The following is a 26277-nucleotide window of genomic DNA, read 5'->3' on the forward strand; positions in this document are numbered from 1 at the left end:
TGGCAAGGAGAATTCTGAAGCAGTGCTGGGTCCAGCACCAAAACCTGCCCAAACTGCCCTGCTCCCAGCATAGCCGGCTGGTTCTTCCTCAGCAAGGCAGCGCCCGATCCAGCCCGCCCTGCCTGGAGCCTTCCAGTGGAGTGGGAGGGTCACTGGCCAGTTCTTTTGTATTTCAGTTGCCCCTCATTCATTCCCCAGGGCCATCAACTGCCCTCTCCTTGCCACATCTCCCTTCTCAGGTAACATATGGGAGAAAATTCACTAAACACACCCCCCCCGCCTCCAAACCCACAACATTTTCCATCCTGAATTTTTTCCCATGCCAACATGTTACATCAAACTTTGACTTTTAAACTATACACATATGTTGCAGACAGGTAAAAGATGTTATAAAAGAAAAGTCTTATGAAATATGGATTAGGCCCCGCTACTTTAGCTAAGTGCAGATAACTCACAAGTTCTCATACAAAACAATCTTGAGCATGAAAAGTTCATTAGCGCAACAATCTATTCTTGGGGAGAAAAATAAGTGCATCTGCATAAACATTAGATCTGCTCCATGAAAACGCACAAAGGAAAAATGTAAACAACCTGAACCTTAGCAGATGCAAATCACCCTCTGACCAAGAAATGAAGTAGCAAGAAAACTACCAACCAGTGGCTTGTAGTTTTGTAGGGTTGTTGCACCCAAGGTCTGTGAAAACTGTATAAATTAAGTGCATAAAGACTTGGCTTTTCCTGCATAAAGAAAATGGAGTCTCAGCTGACTTATTTCAACATACATCCATGTATTATCCTAATTATATACATCCATACATACATGCAGATATGGATACAGGCACAATGTCTCAGGCAATTCACCCAAAACCAAGATCCCCCTGAGATATACATCGTGTTTCTCCATCTTTCCGCATCACCCACCAAGTGCAACCTGGTCCCTGAACAAAGACAACCCCAGCAATGGGTTTGTCTTTCCTCAAGGCAGAATTAACCCAAACAGTCTTTCCTAGCATACCTCTCATAGGCACCACCAGAACCTTGTCTCCACCTGCCGTACACGGGGGTTGGGATCGGGAATGGCCAGCTTGGTTGCTGGAACCTCCGGTGTTAAGTAACCGTGTAGCCTTTGCTAAATGCACGTCCCACTCCTTGAAGGTCCCACCCCCCCATTGCCTTCAAGGTTCTTTTTAAGAGTTCATTGCACTGCTCAACTTTCCTGGCAGATGGTGCATGGTAGGGGATACGGTCTACCCACTCAATGCCGTGTTCTCTAGCCCAGGTGTTTATAAGGCTATTCCTGAAATGAGTCCCATTGTTGGACTCAGTTCTCTTGTGGGTATCATGCCTCCAAAGGACCTGCTTTTCAAGACCCAGGATGGTGTTCCGGGCAGTAGTGTGACCGGCTAGGTCTCCAGCCATCCACTGGTGGCTTCTACCACTGTGAGCATGTAGCACTTGCCTTGGTGGGTCTGGGGCAGTGTAATGTAATCAGTCTGCCAGGCTTCCCCATACTTATGTTTGGAGCACGGCCCCCCATATCACAGGGGCTTCACTCACTTTGCTTGCTTGATCTGAGCTCACATCTCACAAGCGGGGATAACCTGGGAGATGCTGCCCATGCTTAGATCCACCCTTCGGTCTCGTGCCTACTTATAGGTGGCATCTCTGCCCTGATGGCCTGAGGCATCAGGGCCCATCAAGCAAGGAACAATTGTCCCGTGTGTTGCCAATCCAAATCTATCTGTAACACCTCGATTTTTGCAGCCCAATCCACCTGCTCGTTGTTTCAGTGTTCCTCATTAGCCCAACTCTTGGGGACATGGGCATCTACCTGCAGACTTTCACAGGTAGCTTCTCTACCCAAATGGCAATGTCTTGCCATTCGTCAGTGTCGTGGTTTGAAAGCAAAATAAATGAGAGGCTCCAAGTCAGAGATACATTTTAATAGGAAGAAAGGAAAGAAAGTAAAATAAAATAGATGCAATAATACAGAAGACCACTGACAGAGTCAGAATACAACTTGAGCAGGGTGATGGAAGCAGTCCAGGTGAGGTGGTCTTCCTGAAGCAGTGATCCCGTAGAAAGGTCTGGTAGCTCTGGTCCTCTGGGAATCCAGTGGGTAAGGGCTGCTTGTACTGTCCCACATCCCAGATTATATCCAGGCTGGAATGCTTGGTTCCTCCCCCTGGGCGGAGCATCTCACAATGGGATGATGAGTCATGCAGGGGGTCCCTGATGGCCCATTAAACAGAGATAGCTCCTGGAGGGAGTTCTCCATGAGTCATGGGCAAGGCATTTGATGGGCCATTAAGAGAAGATAATGGCCCAGAGGGAGGGGGTCTGGAAAAACACTGCCCCACCTGGATTCAACAGTTCATGAAGATGGTGATAGAATACTTGGTGCACATCCTATACTACAACCCAGGACAATTTTATAGCCTTCCTGGCCGGGGCGGTCCCTGTCCCCTTTCCCATTGCCTGGGTACAAGGGAACTTCCACTCTCTCCCACTGCCTACTCTTCTGTCCCCTCCCCTCTCATCCTACTGCCTTTTTAGTCAGATCTTCAACCCCACCCCTCTCCCAGCTCACAGCAACACGCAACAAACCATCCAGAACATATCCAAGCCACAAAGAGCAACACACGGAACCAACAACTTTCCTTCTTTAACTTAAGAACCTTTTGGCTTCAGCAAAATATCACCTCATCCTCAAAATCCCATAAAGTCTTTGTTCCTCTTCCCCAAGTTCAGGAGTTTAGCATGACCTTGGCTGAGGAGCAGTCCATGTCAATTAATAAAGCTTACTAAAAAATTTCAATGGATTTATCTAGTGGCAATTGTGGATCATGTGTTTTACAGAGGGCACATAGTACGGGGGGACATGGATAGGTGGATCAGGAAATTCCCGGTATCATGCCAGTACCTCAGCCAAGGGAGAAAGGGAATGAGGAGAAAAGAAGGTTACTTGCTCCAGTTAATTGAGAAAGACCCCGTTGGATGCAGGCCTGATGGACATTGTCCCTTTGTTTGACTCCAGGGACTTTTACAGGACTCCTCTGCCTCCTTTGTGGACACGAACCTCTAGCGATGTGAATTTTACGCTCTGGGGGGTGGGAGCGGAGGGCGCCGGATCTCCCCTACCTGGGGAGGGAGGAGAATAAACCAGTGGAGAGCAGTCCAGACTGGGGCAGCTGGGGAAAATTCAGAGTCACTGGGGCCCACTGGGAGCCAGGCAGGGCAGGGGCGGGAGCGATCGGCCAGGGGCCGGCGGGGAGAAGTTCCCGCCTCAGCCGAAGCCCCTCAGGGACTGACAGTGGGGGGGCGGCGGCTCCCGCCCAACCCGCGGGCGGGGAAAAGTGCCCTCAGGGATTGGCTGGGCGGGATGGGGGCGGGGCAGGAGCGGGCCCCGCCTCAGACAAACTCCCCTCAGGGAGCGGCTGGGCCGGGACCCAAAACAGCCTCAAAACCTCCTCAAAATTTCAACAAGACTGACACAAACGGAATACGTGTGAATAACTGTGAAATACTCAAGGCTATATTTTTGTTATATTTAAACAATGGCGGGGGGAAAAGGCAGATTGCGCACTCAAAGGTGGCAAAACCAAGAAAACCTCCAAAACACCTTTAAGAGTCCCTGGAAGTGAAGTAAAGTTGACTAGAAGCATAATGAATATGAAAAAATATAAACCAGTTAAAGCCAGAGTTAAAGTATAATAAAAAAATGGGGGCGTGTAGAATGGGGCTTGGGGTGCTAAAAGGCCTCCAGAAAGCACCAAAAGACCCCAAGCACCACGTTCCCCTCATGTCTGGCATGGCTGTGCAGCAGCTCAAGTACAAGAGTCCTCCAGTAGCTCTGGAAGGGAAGTAGAGGGTGCTAAAAATGGGCAGGAGACAATGTTTCCTCCTTAATTGCCTTTATTAGAAAGGGGCTGGGTCAGAGACATGCCCTACGCCGGCCGCTGGGGAGTCTCGCTTCCACCGCTGAGGAGGTGGTGCCGAGTCGGTGCTGCGGAGACCGCTGCAGATCCGGGAGTTCGCTCAGCACACGGGAGCCCTCAGGAACTCCTTGGGGCTCCTCGAGTCTAGGGGTGTCTTTCCCTCGGAGTGTCTTTGAGGTCACGGCCAGACACCAGGATCAGTCAGCCAACACTTCAAGGTGTCCACAGTCCACTGCTGTCCTCCGGGGGGTTGAATTCTTTGTACATTCGACTGGGCCGGGGACTGTTGGGGTCAGTTCTGTCCCAGTTTGCAGTCGGGCTCCATAATTTCCATAGGGGTGGCAACAGCAGCTTGATAGGCAGGCTGGGGCTGACAGGATGGAGGAAGATGGCTAGCAGGAAATAGAAGGATGGCTGGCGGGAAGCCAGCAGGGCAGCAGCAGCAGTCCAACTTGGGAGAATTGCTACGGCATTCTAAGGGGTTTCAAAAGGGGTACAAAACTTGCAACTCAAGGAAGAAAAAACTCGGGCTGGGATACATATAACGTGTAACAATTCATGGGCACAACTGGGAGAAATATAGCATGTAACCACTAATGGGGTATAGTTAGTAACTTTTCAACTTGAACGTTCAGCATGGGGTCGGTAGCCTAGGACGATGAGACAGGTAAGTGGGGTTTCCAAGGGAGGAGGGAGGGGACAGGATCTGGGGTACGGAACGGGGATTTTACAGCTTTTATAAACGACGTTTTAACCTCTAATGTATGGAACCTCATAACTTACTACTAGTAACTTCCTTTACTCGGAGTTGTCTAATCTTAGTTTATCACAGAGGGAAGCAGAGGGAAGCAGCAGTCCTCGTGCTGAGGCAAAGCCTGTGGAGAAAGGGGTCAGTGGCCCAGGTTTGTGCTTTGGAAATCAGAGCTGGGTTCCTAAATGCTGTCGGAACTCTCTCTAATAGACCTGTGGTGGCTGAGGGATGTACGTGGGAAGGGTTTGCCAGCCATGAAGTGGACCTGTTGATCCTCTGAGCTCTGTTGAGGGGCAGTCTGGGAGCCTGTTCCTTTCCCCTTCCCCAAGGGCAGAGTGTTGGTGAGGGCTGGACTTGGAGGCTGTGTCTGCCCCGACAGCCGGTTCCGTGGGGCTGCGGATGCTCCTGCCAGCGTGGGCTTGTCTGAGCCGGGCCTTTGCCTCTTCCAGGTGTCCCTGCTGCAGTCACAGCTGGCCCGGGACCGACAGCATGGGAAGAACTACATTGAGAGCTGTGCAAGGGCCAGTCAGGAGCTGTCAGACCTTCACCAGGAGCTGTTGTGCTCCTTTGCAGCTCTGCTCAAGGAGTCCCAGGCTGCTCTTGTGAAAGAAGAGACTTGAATCTGCCTTGGTCTCTGAAGCTTTACTTGGCAGTGACATCCTTGAACCGTCAGTCTCGGGAGAGTCAGGCCCTGGAGAAGGCAGGTGCAGCTCTTCTCTTCCACAGAGGATTTGTGCCCTGCTCAGAAGCCAGTTCCTGTCAACTGGGACACACAAATCCTCCTAGGATGCAGGCAAACACTGCCAAAGATGAGGGCAAAAAACATTTGCCGACGCTTTTCCAAACAGACCCATATGGTTCTTGAAGGTCTGGGCCTAGTGAGGAATCTTTGATGTAAGCAGCAAGACTTTTCTTCTGCCTAGAGCACCTAATGATATATTGCCAAAGAGATAGCAGAGGAAAAAAATGCACTTGTGGCTGTCTCAGGATTCTTAATCCATTTTATGAGCCTTAAACACTGCAGCTCTCGGCTTTTCTCTGTAGGAATCTGAAAAGCCCCTCAAACACCATTTTTCTCATCATGTGGCCGTTCTAAATGCAAACCTTTACTTTCCATGAGTATTTGTAAGCACCAAGAACCTTTTTAGCCTTTTTCTTACATCTCCCCTTTGTCAGGGAAGACAGAATTTCTGTGACTCAGGAACTAAGCACATCCCTAAAGAGCATGCAGGTCGTGAGAATGCTGAGCCTTAAAACTGATGTTGTCTGGACCAGCAACTTTGAACTCATGCTATGAGCCAGGTCCCTGCCCAGCAGGGCTCTGGGGACACGGGGGAAGGTAGGCCAGGTGCCAGGGCCAGCAGGGAGCTGGGATGGGGGAGAGCCAGGAAGGGCTTCTCCAACAGCCCCTGGAATGCTGGGCTTCTTACCCCAGCAACCGTCAACAGGCCATGGAATGTTGGAGGTTAGACCCTGGCAACTGTCAACAGGCCATGGAATGTTGGGGGGTGGACCCTGGCAACAATCAACAGCTCCTGGCTATTGGGGTTTAGACCCTGGAGCTGTCAACAGCTGGCGAACCTTGGTGCTTGGACTTTGCAAAGGCTGACAGCACTTTGTGTGCTGTTGACCCTGCAAAGGCCAAGGACCTTTGGAGATTGGTGTTTAGACCCTGCAAAGGCCAAGGGCCTTTGGACACTGTGGTTTAGACCCCGCAAAGGCCAAGGGCCTTTGGACACTGTGGTTTAGACCCCACAAAGGCCAAGGACCTTTGGACACTTACTTTTGGTCACTGCTCGTGCCAACAGGCGGATGGAGACCCGGCGGGTGAGTGAGAAAGCTGCTGCTCTCCTTGTGCCAAGCCCAGCAGGGGCCTGGGTGGGCCTGGGCTATGCCGTGTGGAACGGTTCCCTTTGGGAAGAGCAAGGGATTCACAGTTGGCTGTTTCAGAGCTGGCAGTAGCTTTGGTGCTTTCCATGGGGACAGGCATGAGAGGGAATGGGAGGCTCCTGGCCATCCCAGAGCACAGCCACATCGCCTCCTCCATCCTTGTCCCCCTGGAGGCCGTGGGCACAAACAAGGGACCAGCTTTTCCTTGCCTTCCCCTCAGCTCAATTTTGCTGCACAGCCTCAGCGCTTCCCAGAGGCAAGAATGGGTTTCTCCCAGACATGTCCGAGATGATCTCCAGTGGCCTGGAGGAGGCCACAGGGATAACAGGAAGATGCTCCAGGGGCTGGAGCACCTGTGTCAAGGGGAAAGGATGCAAAGTTGGAGATGTCCAGCCTAGAGAAGATTCCAGGATGACCTTACAGCCTCTTGCAATGCATGAAGGGGCTTCAGGATAGCTGGAGAGGGACTTAAGCCAGGAGCCTGCAGGGACAGGACAAGAGACAGTGGCTTACCACTGAGACAGAGCAGGGGTGGATGGGATATTGGGAGGGAAATCTGCCCTGTGAGGGTGCTGAGGCCCTGGCACAGGTTGCCCAGAGAAGCTGTGACTGCCCCTGGATCCCTGAGAGTGTTCAAGGCCAGGTTGGATGGGGCTCCGGGCAGTTCCCCTCCTGGTGCTCTTAGAAGTGATGAGACACCTTCCAGCATGTTCATTTGTGCTGCTGTCAAACTACTGGGCTGAAAATATTCCCCGGGGGGGGGGGGTGGGGGGTGGGGGGGGGTGGGTGGTGGTGGGGGGTGGGGAGGGGAGGAAGAGCTCTGCTGGAATTGCTGTGCTCTGGGACAGGCTGGGAAGCACTTAGAGGCCACTGCCTCAGGGGCAGCCATGCAGTCTGAGCATGCTCTTCCCTGTGCTCTTCCAGGGAGCTCGAGGGCTTTCTCACCAGGGACGTTCCTCCCGAGCCCCTGAGGTGAGTAAACTGTGCTGAGCTGGCCGGGATTTTGAAACCGCTTCTCCATTAACGGACACTGCTTCTTGTGGGAGCAGAAGAGGCATCTCAGTGGTACTTTGGAATAGGAACAGAATACCTGACTAACAGCTGGATGTGGGCTTGCAGGGGCTGTTAGACAACAGTGACAGCATGGCCAATTCCATCATCTCAACTGGGAGCACCCTCTCAACTCTGACATCCACTGATGCGCAGTATCCCTTTAAATTGGTTCGGAAAGCCACGGAGAATTGTGAGCGCTTGCAGAGACGTTTTGAGCTAATGGCAGAGAAATGCCGGACGCTCAGAAGCCGCCATGAGAACATAGACTGTCTGGTAGAAGAAATAAGAAGGTGAGCATTTCCCCCTCCTCCTCCTGTCTGGGTTTTTCATGCTCTACTGTGACTCCCAAGGCCGTGTGGGAGGTGCACAGCCATGTTGGCACAGAAGACTCCTTCTGGTTGTGCTGCTTCCCTGAATTCTGTTCTTTGTGTGCCCCTGCCCTACCACTGCTTCTCGCTGCAAGAAGGCTAAGTCCTGCCTTCCTTTCCCTTTGCCTCTGGAGGATTTCCTGGGAGGGAAAGAGCAAGGTCTTCCTTAGCCCACTGCCCCCTGCTCCATGCTGGAGTGCTGAAAATGGGATTGGGAACTCTTCGGGCCTCTTGGTTCTTCTGACTGTGCCTTGCCTCTGCAGTGACTGTGAAAACTTTGAGAAGTCCAAGGAAATGCTGCATCAATGCATTGGGATCCCGGAGCCAGGAGCCTTTTTTCTGCGTCAGAAGAACACCAAGCAGCAGAAGGAAGCGTCAGCCCAGGCAGAAAAGGCAGAGCAGCAGGACAGGATGGAGGTTGGTTTTGGAAATGAGACTGGTTTTCTGTTGAAAACTTGTCTTGGCCCTTCTTGTACAGTGGAGGACTTGGCTGCACTCGAGGGACAAGACCCATCATTGCAGAGCCAGTGGGAAGTCAAGAGGCAGACACTGGAGTAATTGCAGCTTCAGAGGAATCTGCTGGGGCAAAAGAAGGGTGATGTTACCGTGGCTCTGGACACCTTATTCCAAGGCAGCACCCGTGGGACTGGGAGTTGTTTCAAGCACTTCAGCCCAGATACTGTTTCTGGCAGTAGAAGATAGGGACACTGCTGTGCACACCTGGCTGAAGGCGGCATACGCATTTATTAGCCAGGGATAGGCATGTTCATGAGCAAAGTGTTGCCTGCTTCTGCAGAATTTGTTGCTTTGGGCAGCCACAGAGCCTCTAAAACAGGGAACAGAGCTGGGGAAGGGTCTGGAGCACAGGTGTGATGAGGAGCAGCTGAGGGAGCTGGAGGGGCTCAGCCTGGAGGAAAGGAGGCTCCGGGGGCACCTTCTTGCTCTTTACAACTCCCTGTGACAGGAAGGTGCAGCCAGGTGAGGGTCGGGCTCTGTTCCCAGGGAACAAGGGACAGGACAAGAGGAAATGACCCCAGGCTGTACCAGGGGAGGTTTGCGTTGGGTGTTACAGGAGAGCTGCGAGAGAAGGGCTTGTTTCCGACGGTCTGTCACACAGTCTCAGTTCTGGGGTATGTGGTAGATTTGGCAAATACACAGCAGAGGTTTTGCTCTGCTGAATCTCAGCTGCTGCCCTGGACAGCTGGGCTAGTCTTCTGGGCTGTTGGCCAGGGAACCACCAGCATGCATTCCTGCTGGCCTCCTACTGCTGGCCTTGGTTTTGGAGGTGCTTTTTCAGTTGCCCTTGGTGGGCCACTTCGAGATTGAAACACCTTGTCCATATCCATTGTGAATCTGGTGCTCTCAGGACTGGGAGTAATGGAAAGTTGTCCTTTCCTTTTCCTCACAGCCTCTGCTGTGGCTGACAGTGACAGGCTGTGGCTGTAGCCTCTGATTGCTCTGTTCTGCTTGACTGCAGGTGGGAGAGTTGACATCCCAGCTGGCAGCCTACCGAGAGTCCCAGGAAAGAATTGTCCAGAGAGCCCAGCAAGTTGTGAGGGAGGCCCAGGAAGAGTCAAGGCAGAAGCTGTTGGAGGATGAGCGAGTCCAGAAGATGCTGGAGGAAGTAGAAGATCAGAAAAATGAGCTGCAAGTGCACCTGCAGAACTTGGAGAGGGAAAGGAGTCATTGGGCAGAAGTGGCATGGCAAAATTCAGAATTGCATGCTTCTGTGAATGCCCTAGAGAGTGAAAAAGCCAGGTAAGTGAATTGTCCGTGCAGACAGGTGTCATTGTCTTTACCTTCATTTTCTTTCCCTTTAAACCTCCAGTTAGAGTTTTTCTGTAAAACAAGGCTTTGGGGGTAGCTCCTTCCCTCCAGGGAATGTTGTGTTGTGTACGTTAGGTGGGTGTGTTAACACTGCCCAAGCTGCAGTGCAAGGAGCTGGATACATCCATCAGCTGCACCTTGGCTGCTGTAACTTGAAGCCCTTGGGATCTGGATCAGCCTGGCGTCTGATGCCTTTGCTGGGCAGAACCATCTTAAGGCCCTGACTGCGGTCCTAGGCCAGACTGCCCTCAGAGGCACCCAAGAAACCAGAATGTCTCCATTGCATTGTTCCTCATAAAATGCCCCCAGTGCCCAGAGGGGTCAAGCAGGGTCCCTGACACCCTCCACAGTCACAGGCGGTAGTGACTGTGCAGAGAATGCAAGAAACAAGACCAGGGTTAGGGGGGCTCCTCCAGCTGATCAAGTCCTGCCAGTCTTCAGTGCCACCGGATTCTTCTTCCAAGAAGACGACGACAAAGCAAAGGCAGGGCACTCTTGCTTGCCTGGAGGTTTCTGCATCTGCCATCAGGTTGTGCTTCAAGCCTCCGTTGCCACTTCTGCCTTTGGCCTTTGTTCCTGCAGCTGACAGTAGGATGGGTGCTGGTAAATCTTAGGGAACTTGCCAGAGATCCCCTGGCTGTAGGGTGCTGCTCCTCCTGCCTGGACATACAAGATGGGGGAAGGAAATGTCTCTTCCATTTTGGCCCAACCTCTCCCCCTTGGAACATGATTCGTTAGAAGCAAATTCTTCCTCTCCCCTAATGTCTTCATTGCAAGACTTTGTTAGGTTTGTACTCACATTCCCATCTCAAAAAGAAGTTTGGGCATGTAGGCAGGATCTCCCTGTTCTTTCAGGAACAAAAGCAGAGTGGGCACATGCTGGGCTGGGACTGCAGGGGGAACAAACAGCCAAGTTGTTTAGAGAAACCTCATCAGACAGAGCATTTCTCCCTGAGGTGATGGAAGTACTAAGGATTCATGGAATGTGTTATCGTGTAGTAAGGAGTTGCATGCTTCCCTTCTAGGCTGATTCTGTCTCTGGAGGAAAAGAACCTGTGCCTCAGATCGCTGGAAGAAAAGGCCCTGGCACTGAATACTCAGGTTACTGAGCTTCGTTCTGCTCTTCAGGAGACCCAGCAGCTCTGTTCTGAATATAGAAGAGAAGTGGACGAGCTCCACGCCCTGGTAAGCCGTGCACTGGCATCCTCTTCTCCAGGGACACGCACCACCACCTTTGGCTGGGAGGCCCCAAGCTCTTTTCCCTCCCAGCAGCATCCACTGCTGCCGTGCTCTGCGTTGTGCTGCTGCTGAACCCTGAGGCCAAGTCTGCATGTGGTGCCTTGTGCTGCCACTGTTTTCACCCATTCTCTGCCGGCTCCCAGCAGGAAATGTGGGAGGAGGGGCTGCAGCGGACTCCTTTGGAGCTTCTCTGTCCCTCTGTTAGCAGTGTTGTCCCAGGCAGAGTTGGTGCCTGTGCCAGGCCCTGAGCAATGTGGGGACACAGACGTGGCTGTGGCAGGCTGGGGAGGGCACTTCCAGCACAGCCAGTTCAGCCGGTGTTCAGAGCTGCAGCCTCAAGGATGGCCCTTGCCTCCCTCTCCCTGTTTTCTCCACATTTGTCTCCATTACAATCCTTGCTTCTGGGCTTTCTATTTCCGGCGTGTTTTTTGCTTGACGTCATTTCTCCATTCTTGCTCTCCCTACTGCCCACTCTGAGCCTCAGAAGCAGCCCTGTCCCTGAGGCTCTGTGCATCCATCTTCCAAATCCACACCCTGCAGGACGCAGTGAAGGAGAAGGCAGCTCGAGAGAAGCAGCTGCTGGAAACTGAGGTGTCTGAGCTTCGTGTGCGGCTCCAGAGCTCTGAGAAAAAAGCAGAGGCCATGGTCATACAGTGTAAGGCCCTGAAGATGAAGCTGCGGAATACAAAGGCTCAGAGAGACCAACTAAATGCCAAGAATCAGAAGCTGCTGAAACAGCTGGAGGAAAGTGAGCAAGGTACAGCTTTTCCTCTTCCACCCATTGCCCCATCCTGTCTTGCCAGCGAGGATGTCTGATGCCACACAGAATAAAAGTGCCCAGGGATGGCAGAGGGGGAAAACGATCAGCAGGAGATTTATCCATCCTAGTGCCAGTGGAAGCTTTTTCTCAAGAAAGATGCCATGGCTGGCAGTGCCATCTGGCTGTGCTGTGGCTGATCCCGTGCACAGCTGGTGCCTTTCAGGTGCCCTGTCTGTGCTAAGGAGCTGTAGCTGGCTGCCTCAGCTCCGTTCCCCCAAACTCCAAGCCCTGCCAGAGCCTCCAGGCTATTGGCCTGTCTGGAGCAGGGCTGCACAGGCATTCCTGCTCCTTTGTCTCTCTTGGACTGCTCACTCTGCAGAAGTCCAGGAGCAAAGACACTTCCCTACTCTTCTGAACCTTGTCCCTTCCATTCCTGCTTTTCTCTCTGCCTGGAAGCTTCCTTCATTTCTGTCAGTTTTGACGCCCTTGTGGGCTTAGGGCCTGGCAAAGACAGGCAGGCAGAGAAGACAGTGCTGTTGGCTCTGCAGGATGCACATCAGTTTGCTTTTGCTTTGCTTTCCCCCTTCTTGTCCTTCCCCTTCCCTCCTGCAGCAATGTGGAGAGCAGAACACCAGAACACCTCTTTTCAAGGTATCCTGAAGCAAGAGGCTGTGGCTCTTCGTCAGAAGGTGACATCTCTGCAAAGGCAGTTGGAGAGCCTGGAGAAGGAAAGGAAGGATGTGCAGGTGAGATTGGCGGATGCTACAAAGGGCCGTTTCCTGGCTATGATTGGACCTTGCGTTACTAGTTCTAAGGAGCTCCTTTTTCCAGTTTAACATTTCTAATTTCATTCTTCTGAAAAAGGAGGAAAAGATATTGTAGTCATGCCAAAGCCAGGTGGTGCTGAGGCTGCTGGTTTTCCTCCAGGTGCGAATTCAGTGCCCTAGAAGTTTTAGTTCTCAATGTCCACACTGTCTCTAGTGACATTGCATAGTTTGGGCAATTTTTAGTGTCCAAACCCATGTTGAGATTTCTAAATATCTGGACCTTGGAGGAGTGGTGAGAAGAGCAAGTTTGCTGTTAATAGAAATGTGTTCGGCCTTGGCCATCTGAGAGCAGCCAGTGGGGAGAGAAGAGGGGAAAGCCAAATGCTGATCCAGATAAGGACGTGTGCCTGTGCCCTAGTTCCTTCAGCCCTCGGTCCGGCCCTGGCTAGCTGTGGATCTCAGGGGGGAATCTGGGCTAGGGCGATGATCAAAGACAAAAGGCGCTCTTACTGCTTGTGGGAACAGTCCCACAAGTTTAATGTAGAACTCACACCTTAATGTCTAGGAGGAAAGAGAGGGTGAGATCCCCCGTGTGGGGAGTTTGAAGCCCTAGGGGAGAGGGGGAGGGGAGGGGAGTCTGTTGACCAGTGGGGGCTGACTCAGGGGGAGGGGAGAGATAGAGGGTATCAGGTGAAGAGGGCGCAAAGGTGCACGGGAAGGTGTGACCAGGAACACCCAGTGCAAAACGAACTAACTACTTAGTGCAATACAACGTGCCTGCAAGGGCAGGACTCGTCCTGAGTGGCAGCAGAGAATGACAGACTGGTCTGGCCACGGCTGCTCCAAGAGGGCAGTGGTGCCATGGGGATGGTGCCATGGAAACTCTACACAGGAGAGGTGAGAATCCAGTCCTGTTGGGCCCAGCTCCAGGGAATGAAATGCTGGGGGTGTTTGCTCTTCCCTTCCTCCCTGATGGAGAGCACAGCCTCGTGGCACTGCCTAAATCCTGCTTGGCGTGGACTTGAAATCCTGGCTGCAGTTCTGGCAGCTCCTCCCCAAAGGAACAGGGGAGTGGAGCTGCAAGAGGTCGGGGAAGGGCAGAAAGGAAGCTGGGAGGGGCTGAGTGAGCTGGGAAAGATGCAGCATCAAGGGGGGCCCAGCAAAGGTCTGCGGCATCCCGAGAGGCAGAGAGAGAGGGGCAGCTCGTGCCTGCCCCTGCTGCAGGAGTCCATTTGTGGTATGAAAAGCAAACTGAGAGAGGGAATGAGGGACCCTTTTTCTCCCTGTTTTGGCAGCATGAACGGCAATTGTACGAGCAGAAGGTGAGAGATCTGGAAAAGAAGAATGAAATGCGTGCACCCCACATGCAAAGTTGGAATGACATAACCCAGCAACCAGAAATGGAGAGGGAAGGCATGCAGGAGGACTTGGAGCATGGGGCTGCTGCCACCTTGAATCTGACAGGAAAAGAACTCAAAGGGAGACAGGACGCTCAAGTCCTGAGTGCTGCACCGCACAAGAGTGAAATTGCCAATAGGACTTGGAAGAAAGATTTGGCAATCCCAAAGGGAAGGGCTCCTGACACTGGCATGGGCCAGTCTCATCTCCAGGTAGGCCCTGGCATTGACCTTTAGTCCACTACAACATCCCTGAATTATTCCAATGAGGTTTCCCATAAAGAGGTGGGACTCTATATCCCCGTCAGTCCAGGCCTGCTTGGGCAAGGCAGCCTGGGCTGCAGCAGGCAGCCTTGTCTGTGTGCCTGGCTCCAGCCAGAGACCATTGACCGCCAGACTGTTTCCTGGCATGCCCGGAATGATTGACACAGCTCTGGAGTTTGCTGTTCCAATCAGCTCCAGGCCAAAAGCTGGGCATGGGGAGCTGCTTCTTCTGTGCCCACACAAAGGGCGGGGACACGTGGGAACTTGGATTTGGTGTGGAAAGGAATAGAGCAGGTGAGCAGAGTGAGGGACTAAACCCAGCAGAGCTTTGGACCAGTGCCTGAAAAGTGTCTGCACTGCTGGTGCTCAGAGTAAATTGTTTTGGCAGTAGTAGAAGATGTGGTAATTCTGAGTGACGACACGGAGTCAGGAGTAGGGATGTTTGTTGGGAAGGAGCTGTCTGGTCCCAGGAAAGCCAGCAGGGCCTGACACAGCACTTGCAAGGGAGCAGTGCCAGAGGCTTTTGGAGCTCAGGGTATCAGAGCAGCATAGGGCAGATGCTGTGAAACTTTGAGCCCAGAGCACAGGTGCTCCTTGTCCTCTGGCTGCCTGCGAGCTGGCACTGGCTGGCTCTGCACAGGGCTCCTGAGGAAGGGCTCGACCTGTACCTTGTCCCGCTTCCAGGTTTCCCAGCAGCAAGAGTCGTCAAGGAGGGCTCTGGAGCAGCTGCACTGGGAATCCTCTGGCCAAAGGCACACACTGGCCCAGGTGTGCAGAGAGAAGGAGCTGCTGTGCCAGGAGAAGGCTGCCCTTGAGGGCCAACTGGCAGCCGTGGAGCAGCACAGACATGACCTTTCCAAGCAGCTGGCAGAGACCAGGTAAAGGCCATGGGAGGCCATAAGGAAAGCCGGGGCACTCCCTCAGAGGGCCCTGCTTTGCCATTGAAATAGCACAAATGTGCCTTCTCTGGACGACTTTCCATGCCTCCCATTTTTCATACTCATGTGTGGGAATCTTGAGCCATGTTGTCCTGGAATACCAGAGTGTGGGCGTCAGGAGCAAGCAACTCATGTCTCTCCATATTTGCTACTTGTAGATCGGCAAAGGAGAGCCTGGAATGCAGCCTGTTTGCTGCTCAGCAGCAGATATCTCAGCTGGAGAAGACCAGGGACCATCTGCAGGCTCAAGTGGTCACAATGACACAGGCCAAGGAGGTGATAGAAGGTGAGAACCTCGTGTGCTTTGTTTGTGGTGCCGCCCCTGCCTAGAGAGGCTGCTGTAAAGCCACCTCTGTCCACAGGGCTTCTGAGGAGTGGTGGGGCTGGGGGCACTGAAAGGGCCTGAGGTCAGGAAAGTCAGTAAAGACTCTGACTCTTGCTGTTGGTCTTGTTTGCAGGACAAGTGAAGGGCCTGCAACATGAGCTGGAAGCAGAGAGAGCTGTCAGGTGGCAGGAACAGGAAGACACAGCTCAACAGCTCTTGCAGGCAGAGCAGCAGCATCACGAAAGCCTCAGGCTTCAGGAAGCTGCTCAGCAACTGCAAATAAACAAGCTCCTGCAAGAGCTGGTAGGGGACAATACACTTCTGAATTGTCCAGGCTGGCACTGTGGGTTGGTTTAGCACAAGCAGAGCCACTGGGTGGGTGTGAAAGGACAGCAATCCTCTGCCAGAGGACTCCTGCTGCTGGGCCGGGCAGCAGAGCCATCGGCTCGGACTTGGAGGCACCTGAAGGCCCCCAGGATGGTGCTGGGACAGTAAATGCAGCCAGGGCTCCAGTCAGGGCGTAAGACGAGTTCCAGAGCAGGTTGGGCAGTGTCCAGCCAAAGCGTGGCAGCCCAGGGCAGGATTGTCCCCAGGTCCCACCTGCCACGTGGAGCAGATGCCAACGTGGAGCAGATGCCAACAGTGCTGCTGGCTGCAGGCCTGGGAACTCGGTTCCTTCCTTGCTGTGCTTCCGTGGTGGACAAATGGATTAGCTTTGGGCTGGAAGCAAATGGAACACGCCCCTTGTCCCTGCTCCTTCAGTGCTTGTTCCTGGGGCATCAGAGAGGGGAAGGTGACACCTCCTTTCCTGAGTGGTTGGACTCAATGCTTGGGAAGGTCTTTCCCAACAGAAATCATTCCACGAGTCCGTGATTCTTATACCTGCTGAGCCTCCTTTTAAATTCCCTGACAGGACGTGGTTTCTGGAGGGCAGAAAGTCAGTGCTGTAGTCTTTTCAGGTTGGGGTTAGTGGGAGGGATGAAGCTTCACATTTTGCAGCAAGGAGCTTGCCGGGGACTTCACCTTGCAAATTTCTCCTCCCCTCCTCAGGCAAGTGAGCGCGAAAGGCACCGTGCAGAGATGCAGGAGACGCTGGAGCAATGGGAAAAAGAGAAGGCAGGGAGAGAGGAGGAGCACGAGAAAGTGCTGTTTGAGATGAGGCAGAAAGTTGCCTCCCTGCAGGCACAACAGGAAGAAGAACGGACAAGATTTGAAGATGCCAAGCGAGAGGTAACGATTGTGAAAGGAGAACTGGTGTGATTTTCTGCAAGGCTGGAGCTGTGGGAGATGGCAGCGTATGGGGCTGTGTGGAGCATGCCCTGCGTGTCTTCTGCCTTGAATGTGGGAAGGTGAAAGGTGAACGGGGCCATCTTTGGGACCAGGAATGAGCCCCCTCGTAGGAAGCCGGGCAGAAACATCAGCTTTCAGCTGAGATTTTTGTGCTGCTCTTGTGCTCCGATTTTTGAATTTTACTTTAGAGTATCTTCCCTGTTTTCTTACCACACCTGTTTTGGAGTGTACTGGTAGGTGTTCGTAGCCAAAGGGAGTTTGTAGGGCTTTTCTTTTACAGGCACAGGGAAGGTACAGCAGGAGTGCTGAGAAGAGAAAAATCCTTTTAAAGACTCGTCTGGAGTATTTCTGAACAGTAACCCAGAGATGTCTTCTGGGCTGTGTTTTCAGTCACTTCCTGGGAAGCTGTGTCTCCCTCGGGGCAGACAGTGGCCCAGGGGAGCATCAGCCCAGTGCTCTGCGAGCCCGTGAGCCCATCACTCTTTGCCTCCTGCGACACGGATGTTGCAGGAGAAGTGTGAAGCCCTCTGCTCTTTCCTTCTGTGCAGGTCCTGCTGGAAGAGCAGAATGAGAAAAATGCTTTATCAGAGGCACTGCTCCAAACTCGGCGGGAGCTCAGCCAAGCGTGCCAGCAGGTCCAGCAGCTCAGGCAGGAGGTGGAAGCGCAGCAAGAGAAGGGGCAGGTAAGCCTGAGTAGGCAGGAATCAGAGTGCAGCGCAGGGACAAGGGCACAAAAGGCAGCTCCTGGGACTGAGGAGGCAAGGGCTGCTTCAGGCCCTGGGAGCACAGAGCCTGCTAAGCTGCAGAGCTCAGCCCCAGGAAGGAAGGCTTGCAGTGGAAGCAGAGCTGGGAAGAGAAGCCAAAAGAAGTTGTGGAAGGAAGGAGATTTTGAGACAGCAAGTGGGAAAAGCTGGGCGTGAGGAAAGATCTCAGGAAGCTGCTCTGCATTTTGTTGCCAGACCATCAAGGCAGAGCTGCAAGCTGAGCTGCAGGTGGCTCAGAATGAATTCCAGGCAGCGCAGACGAGGCACCAGGAAGAAGTACAAGGCATCAAAGAGGAAATGAATGTGCTCCTTGAGCAGAGGGAGGCTCTACAAAATCAGGTGAGTGAGACAGCACAGGAACTGCAGTCATCCAACCAAGGGGTCTGTGCCCTTCGAGCCTTTCCATGGCAGAACAGCAGCTGATGGGGTGATCCATCGTGCTCTGGGGACTCCATGGCAGCTGCTCGGAAGGACACTCAGTGCTCTGCTGAATCTCAGCTGCTGCCCTGGACAGCTGGGTTAGTCTTCTGGGCTGTTGGCCAGGGAACCACCAGCATGCATTCCTGCTGGCCTCCTACTGCTGGCCTCGGTTTTGGAGGTGCTTTTTCAGTTGCCCTTGGTGGGCCACTTCGAGATTGAAACACCTTGTCCATATCCATTGTGAATCTGGTGCTCTCAGGACTGGGAGTAATGGAAAGTTGTCCTTTCCTTTTCCTCACAGCCTCTGCTGTGGCTGACAGTGACAGGCTGTGGCTGTAGCCTCTGATTGCTCTGTTCTGCTTGACTGCAGGTGGGAGAGTTGACATCCCAGCTGGCAGCCTCCCGAGAGTCCCAGGAAAGAATTGTCCAGAGAGCCCAGCAAGTTGTGAGGGAGGCCCAGGAAGAGTCAAGGCAGAAGCTGTTGGAGGATGAGCGAGTCCAGAAGATGCTGGAGAAAGTAGAAGATCAGAAAAATGAGCTGCAAGTGCACCTGCAGAACTTGGAGATTGAAAGGAGTCATTGGGCAGAAGTGGCATGGCAAAATTCAGAATTGCAGGCTTCTGTGAATGCCCTAGAGTGTGAAAAAGCCAGGTAAGTGAATTGTCCGTGCAGACAGGTCTCATTGTCTTTACCTTCATTTTCTTTCCCTTTAAACCTCCAGTTAGAGTTTTTCTGCAAAGCAAGGCTTTGGGGGTAGCTCTTTCCCTCCAGGGAATGTTGTGTTGTGTACGTTAGGTGGGTGTGTTAACACTGCCCAAGCTGCAGTGCAAGGAGCTGGATACATCCATCAGCTGCACCTTGGCTGCTGTAACTTGAAGCCCTTGGGATCTGGATCAGCCTGGCGTCTGATGCCTTTGCTGGGCAGAACCATCTTAAGGCCCTGACTGCAATCCTAGGCCAGACTGCCCTCAGAGGCACCCAAGAAACCAGAATGTCTCCATTGCATTGTTCCTCATAAAATGCCCCCAGTGCCCAGAGGGGTCAAGCAGGGTCCCTGACACCCTCCACAGTCACAGGCGGTAGTGACTGTGCAGAGAATGCAAGAAACAAGACCAGGGTTAGGGGGGCTCCTCCAGCTGATCAAGTCCTGCCAGTCTTCAGTGCCACCGGATTCTTCTTCCAAGAAGACGACGACAAAGCAAAGGCAGGGCACTCTTGCTTGCCTGGAGGTTTCTGCATCTGCCGTCAGGCTGTGCTTCAAGCCTCCGTTGCCACTTCTGCCTTTGGCCTTTGTTCCTGCAGCTGACAGTAGGATGGGTGCTGGTAAATCTTAGGGAACTTGCCAGAGATCCCCTGGCTGTAGGGTGCTGCTCCTCCTGCCTGGACATACAAGATGGGGGAAGGAAATGTCTCTTCCATTTTGGCCCAACCTCTCCCCCTTGGAGCATGGTTAGTTAGAAGCAAATTCTTCCTCTCCCCTAATGTCTTCATTGCAAGACTTTGTTAGGTTTGTACTCACATTCCCATCTCAAAAAGAAGTTTGGGCATGTAGGCAGGAACTCCCTGTTCTTTCAGGAACAAAAGCAGAGTGGGCACATGCTGGGCTGGGACTGCAGGGGGAACAAACAGCCAAGTTGTTTAGAGAAACCTCATCAGACAGAGCATTTCTCCCTGAGGTGATGGAAGTACTAAGGATTCATGGAATGTGATATCATGAAGTAAGGAGTTGCATGCTTCCCTTCTAGGCTGATTCTGTCTCTGGAGGAAAAGAACCTGTGCCTCAGATCACTGGAAGAAAAGGCCCTGGCACTGAACACTCAGGTGATTGAGCTTCGTTCTGCTCTTCAGGAGACCCTGCAGCTCTGTTGCGAATATAGAAGTGGACGAGCTCAATGCCCAGGTAAGCAGTGCACTGGCATCCTCTTCTCCAGGGACACGCACCACCACCTTTGGCTGGGAGGCCCCAAGCTCTTTTCCCTCCCAGCAGCATCCACTGCTGCCGTGCTCTGCCTTGTGCTGCTGCTGAACCCTGAGGCCAAGTCTGCATGTGGTGCCTTGTGCTGCCACTGTTTTCACCCATTCTCTGCCGGCTCCCAGCAGGAAATGTGGGAGGAGAGGCTGCAGCGGACTCCTTTGGAGCTTCTCTGTCCCTCTGTTAGCAGTGTTGTCCCAGGCAGAGTTGGTGCCTGTGCCAGGCCCTGAGCAATGTGGGGACACAGACGTGGCTGTGGCAGGCTGGGGAGGGCACTTCCAGCACAGCCAGTTCAGCCGGTGTTCAGAGCTGCAGCCTCAAGGATGGCCCTTGCCTCCCTCTCCCTGTTTTCTCCACATTTGTCTCCATTACAATCCTTGCTTCTGGGCTTTCTATTTCCGGCGTGTTTTTTGCTTGACGTCGTTTCTCTATTCTTGCTCTCCCTACTGCCCACTCTGAGCCTCAGAAGCAGCCCTGTCCCTGAGGCTCTGTGCATCCATCTTCCAGATCCACATACTGCAGGACACAGTGCAGCAGATGGAGGCTACCCAGGCAGCTCGAGAGAAGCAGCTGCTGCAGCAGCTGGAGGAGTCCCGAGCAAGAGAACGGCGCTTGAAGGACTCTGTGCAAGTGCTGCGGGCTGCAGTGTCCCAGCTGCGTGTGAGTCTCCAGAAGGTCAAGACAAAGAAGCCTGAATCAACTACTGAGCCCAGGAGAACTGGCGAGCAGGTAAAGTGCGCTGCCTGTGCAGAGCCTCGGGGCTGCTCTGGAACACAACATGTTAGCCCAGGCAGTGCTTTGGAGATCTCTGCTTGTTTCCTTGCCTCTCCCTGTGCCTGCTGTGGGCACACCCTTCTGTTTGTTCTCTCTCTTGTGGCAGCCCATGGCTTTAACAAAGGCACCTTCACTCTGCTGCCTCTCTGGCCCCGTGTCCCCAGACACTCACTGACCTCTCTTGCACAGCCCCCAGAGAGAGCTTTTTGCCCCCAGTGTTGTCTGGTGCAATTCAGAGTCTCAGAGCAGAGATCTCCATGCCTTGATGGCCACAGATCCTTTTGCTCCACGCTTGCTGACAGGTTTCTGTGACCCTTTCTCCCATCCAACATGCTGGTGGAACCTGAAGGGAGAAGAATCAGAACTTTTAGGAGAGTGTTCCCCCCAGACACTTTATGTTGCCTGTCTCCCAGTCTGACCGGCAGACTATATCGGCGTCTCAGGAAGAGTCCTTCAGTAGCTCAGAGGAGCAGTAGCCCTTGTGCTGAGGCACAGCCTGTGGAGAAAGGGGTCAGTGGCCCAAGTCTGTGCTTTGGAAATCAGAGCTGGGTTCCTAAATGCTGTCGGAACTCTCTCTAATAGACCTGTGGTGGCTGAGGGATGTACGTGGGAAGGGTTTGCCAGCCATGAAGTGGACCTGTTGATCCTCTGAGCTCTGTTGAGGGGCAGTCTGGGAGCCTGTTCCTTTCCCCTTCCCCAAGGGCAGAGTGTTGGTGAGGGCTGGACTTGGAGGCTGTGTCTGCCCCGACAGCCGGTTCCGTGGGGCTGCGGATGCTCCTGCCAGCGTGGGCTTGTCTGAGCCGGGCCTTTGCCTCTTCCAGGTGTCCCTGCTGCAGTCACAGCTGGCCCGGGACCAGCAGGACCACCTGGAGAGCTGTGCAGGGAGCAGGCAGGACGCTCCTGTTGAGTCACAAGGTGCAGAAAGGACCTCCTTGCTTCCTCGACTTCTCAGAGAAGAGCCCGGACGCCGCTGGATGCAGCCATAGACTTAGTCAGTAGTTTGTGTTTAAAGGATAGTATAGGTGTAATTGAACCTTTATATAACTGTGTTCCATGGCACGAAGGTTGTATTTGTAAGCAAATACAGAGTTTATTATGGTCATGATTAAATGAAAAGATCTTTCTCAGAATTACTTACTACCCAGTACAGAGAACTATAGCTTCCAGTATAGTGAGTTCTATTTGAAGCAACATTGAAGCAATTCCCTTCAAGCCAGCAAAACCAGTTCTTAAGTAAAGACTGATCACCCAAACCAATGACCATGGGCAAATCTCAGGTTTGGTTTTCTTTTCCCGAGATTCAGGTGGTGGTTCGAGTGGGCCCTTTTTGCCCTCTGAAGGCCCCGAGCCAGACGCGAGAAAAAAGCGGAGTCTTCAAGGTCTTTTTCTCTTTGGTTTCTCGCGTTGTTTATTAGTTTCTTATCTTACAATTTTCTCTGTGCCCGGCTGAGATGTTCACAGCTGCTCGGACACAGGACGACTCCCCCCGCCATGGGAGGTCGCTGCCTTTTATACAGATAACTACCTGTCTATTATTTGCAATTATGTGCCAATGCCTATTACCTACACTAAAGGGGTCAACTCTACTCTGACCCAATCTGCTTAAACTACTTTGTGCCACCGTCACCAGGAGATGGACGCCAGGGGAGAAGAAGGAAGAACTCAGGGCAACACCCTAAATCCTCCATCTTGTTCTCCATGCACCTACATACTAAGAATCCTAAAACTACAAAATTTTCCACCCTGCGACACACTACACTACTGTCAGTTACATCTTTGTGACTTGTAATTCTTCTCTCAGTGTTAGAAGCTTTTTTGCATGGACTGAAGTCAAAGACAGTGTCTCTCTGGGCTCTGTGCCAGGGTCTCCAACCCCCCTGTACAGATTCCAGACCCCCCTGTACAGATCTCTAACCCTCTTGCTAGGGTCCCAGACCTCTCTGCCGAGGTCTGTGGCCTCCCAGGGTGCCCAAAGGAATGCCCTGGACTCCAACAGGCAAACACTTCTCTCTGCCTCAAGGAGTGACCTTAGGGGCATCCTCCCTCCAGGGAGGAATGTGCAGAAGGGAAACATGTGACATGAACCACTTTGGTGAGGGCAGGAGAAACCTGCCATGTGTGGAGCTTTTCCATTTGTCCTTAGGAAACTGCAACCTGTTTTTTCTCAGAGTCACAGAACCTCAGGCTGGGTGAGGCACCTCTGGAGGTCACCTTGCCCAGCCCCTGCTCCATCAGAGCCACCCAGGGGCAGCTGCCCAGGATGTGTCCAGGGGGCTTTTGAGTCCCTCCAGGGATGGACACTCCACCACCTCCCTGGGCACCTGCACCAGTGCTCAGCCACCCTCCCAGTGCAGAAGTGTCTCCTGAGCTCGGAGGGCCCCTCCTGTGTGTCACTTTGTGCCTCTGGCCCCTGGGGCTGTCCCTGGCCCTGGCCCCTCTGCAGCCTCCCCCCAGGTATTTATCCCCAGGGGTGAGATGCCCTGAGCCTACTCTGCTCCAGGCTGGGCAGTCCCAGCTCTCTCAGCCTCTCCTCATGGCAGAGATGCTCCAGTCCCCCCATCACCTTCATGGCCCTGTGCTGGCCTCTGTCCAGTCTGTCCCTGTCTCCTCTACTGGGCAGCCCAGCTCTGGGCCCAGCACCCCAGGGCTGGCCTCACTGGTGGGGAGCAGAGGGGAAGGATCCCCTCCCTTCACCAGCCGAGTCACAGCTCCCAGTGCAGCCCAGGGCTCTGTTCTGCGTTGCTGCAGGAGCACACTGCTGGCCCATGGGCATCCTGGTGCCCAGCAGGACCCTGCCTAACCTCAGTTTTCCACCCCAGAAGATACGGGTACCTGTGGTTGTTCCTTCCCAAGGACAGCACTCAGCACTTGGCGTTGAACTGTCACCCTTGAACTGTCGTCCCTGTGGATGGCAGCACGTCTCTCTGGCACATCAGCCACTCCTCCCGGTTTTGTGGGAGCGCACACTCTGCTCCATCCCCCGCTTTGCTAACAAAGGTGTCAGAAAGGACTGGAGTCAGCACCGTCCTCCAGGGTACACTGCTCGTGCCACTGACCACCAGGGATCCAAGAAGGTAGATTTTTCTGCAAGGCATCTTTGCTTGTATGTAAATCTCTAGAAAGAATTGGCAGGATTTACATCAGGGATTTCTGCTCCATATCTTATGTGGGAAAAATGTAATGATCCATGCTCCCTCTCACTGGAGGGAGAGGGTGGTGGGTAAAGTGGTCCTGTTGTTGGTGACAGCGGATGCCAGCTGCATAGGAACTGTGCCAGACAGGTGTGACATACTGTGGGAAGGAGGACTCTGAGGAAGATAAAATCCGGGGCGTAGAGATCACTCAAAGGCTATTCCACAAACCATGGAAGCCCCTGTTTTGTGGAGGTCAGGAACAATTTCTAGGCAAGGGCTGAAACTGTGCTTCTGTGAGTTCTTTTCCCTCCTAGGTCAATTCTTCCATTAATGACAGCAGATTGTCCTGGTTTAAAAGACAGATGTCTGCCAAGAAAGCTGGGAATCTTCCTGAAATGGAAAGATAGCCCCCTCCCTCTAATTTATTATAACTTGAAATTGCAGGGCTTCCAGGCAAAGATCTGGGAAAAGGAATAACAGTTCTTTCCTGGAATACATGTATACACATGTGTAACAAGAGAGAATGAACAACAACAGCCCCCCAAAGCAGGAACAGACTTTTCCCACCCATTAAGAAGTTCTCACTTTGCTGTAGTTATGCCCCACCTGGGCAGAGGGCACCGTTGGCTCAGGCAGCTTCAGGGGGCCACTGATGCGAGCTCTGAGCCATCCCAGGGGTTAAGGGCCGCCTCAGGGAGACAGAGAAGGTGGGGGCCTGGTTTTCCCAGGTTCTCACCTGTCTGTTGCAGCATCCTGGCGATGGCAGCTCTGGTGAGGTTCCAGGCAAACAGCAGCTGGGGCTCCCTCTCTCAAGAGAGGGAGAGAATAGGTGGGGTGGTCTGGTTTCCCCCGAAGCACCCATGCAGATGGTGAGGGTCTTCCTTGCGATGGCAAGTGTCGAAAAGTCCCTGTCAACCAACAGCTGCTGCAAGCAACCGGCTCGCCTGTGGGTGGCAAGGAGAATTCTGAAGCAGTGCTGGGTCCAGCACCAAAACCTGCCCAAACTGCCCTGCTCCCAGCATAGCCGGCTGGTTCTTCCTCAGCAAGGCAGCGCCCGATCCCGCCCGCCCTGCCTGGAGCCTTCCAGTGGAGTGGGAGGGTCACTGGCCAGTTCTTTTGTATTTCAGTTGCCCCTCATTCATTCCCCAGGGCCATCAACTGCCCTCTCCTTGCCACATCTCCCTTCTCAGGTAACATATGGGAGAAAATTCACTAAACACACCCCCCCCCCGCCTCCAAACCCACAACATTTTCCATCCTGAATTTTTTCCCATGCCAACATGTTACATCAAACTTTGACTTTTAAACTATACACATATGTTGCAGACAGGTAAAAGATGTTATAAAAGAAAAGTCTTATGAAATATGGATTAGGCCCCGCTACTTTAGCTAAGTGCAGATAACTCACAAGTTCTCATACAAAACAATCTTGAGCATGAAAAGTTCATTAGTGCAACAATCTATTCTTGGGGAGAAAAATAAGTGCATCTGCATAAACATTAGATCTGCTCCATGAAAACGCACAAAGGAAAAATGTAAACAACCTGAACCTTAGCAGACGCAAATCACCCTCTGACCAAGAAATGAAGTAGCAAGAAAACTACGAACCAGTGGCTTGTAGTTTTGTAGGGTTGTTGCACCCAAGGTCTGTGAAAACTGTATAAATTGAGTTAAGTGCATAAAGACTTGGCTTTTCCTGCATAAAGAAAATGGAGTCTCAGCTGACTTATTTCAACATACATCCATGTATTATCCTAATTATATACATCCATACATACATGCAGATATGGATACAGGCACAATGTCTCAGGCAATTCACCCAAAACCAAGATCCCCCTGAGATATACATCGTGTTTCTCCATCTTTCCGCATCACCCACCAAGTGCAACCTGGTCCCTGAACAAAGACAACCCCAGCAATGGGTTTGTCTTTCCTCAAGGCAGAATTAACCCAAACAGTCTTTCCTAGCATACCTCTCATAGGCACCACCAGAACCTTGTCTCCACCTGCCGTACACGGGGGTTGGGATCGGGAATGGCCAGCTTGGTTGCTGGAACCTCCGGTGTTAAGTAACCGTGTAGCCTTTGCTAAATGCACGTCCCACTCCTTGAAGGTCCCACCCCCCCATTGCCTTCAAGGTTCTTTTTAAGAGTTCATTGCACTGCTCAACTTTCCTGGCAGATGGTGCATGGTAGGGGATACGGTCTACCCACTCAATGCCGTGTTCTCTAGCCCAGGTGTTTATAAGGCTATTCCTGAAATGAGTCCCATTGTTGGACTCAGTTCTCTTGTGGGTACCATGCCTCCAAAGGACCTGCTTTTCAAGACCCAGGATGGTGTTCCGGGCAGTAGTGTGACCGGCTAGGTCTCCAGCCATCCACTGGTGGCTTCTACCACTGTGAGCAT

The 26277-nt window shown here is 52.8% G+C and overlaps 1 protein-coding gene across 1 annotated transcript; it reads left to right on the forward strand.

Annotated features, from left to right (window-relative positions):
* The first annotated feature begins 7722 nt into the window (after window positions 1-7722).
* LOC136298497 (centrosome-associated protein CEP250-like) lies at window positions 7723-21807 on the forward strand. Its single transcript, XM_066199237.1, has 17 exons — window positions 7723-7922; window positions 8264-8417; window positions 9478-9758; window positions 10853-11012; window positions 11607-11823; window positions 12439-12572; window positions 13889-13915; window positions 14939-15132; window positions 15351-15478; window positions 15651-15820; window positions 16568-16747; window positions 17356-17490; window positions 17767-17910; window positions 18362-18642; window positions 19840-19891; window positions 20471-20692; window positions 21559-21807. The coding sequence occupies exons 1-17, from the start codon at window positions 7723-7725 to the stop codon at window positions 21721-21723; spliced, it is 2844 nt and encodes a 947-aa protein (XP_066055334.1). The 3' UTR covers window positions 21724-21807.
* The last annotated feature ends 4470 nt before the right edge of the window (window positions 21808-26277 follow it).

Source organism: Chamaea fasciata, unplaced genomic scaffold (genome assembly GCF_029207755.1).
Source record: "Chamaea fasciata isolate MVZ Bird 193981 ecotype frontalis unplaced genomic scaffold, bChaFas1.0.hap1 SCAF_17, whole genome shotgun sequence".
Classification (NCBI taxonomy): domain Eukaryota; kingdom Metazoa; phylum Chordata; class Aves; order Passeriformes; family Sylviidae; genus Chamaea; species Chamaea fasciata.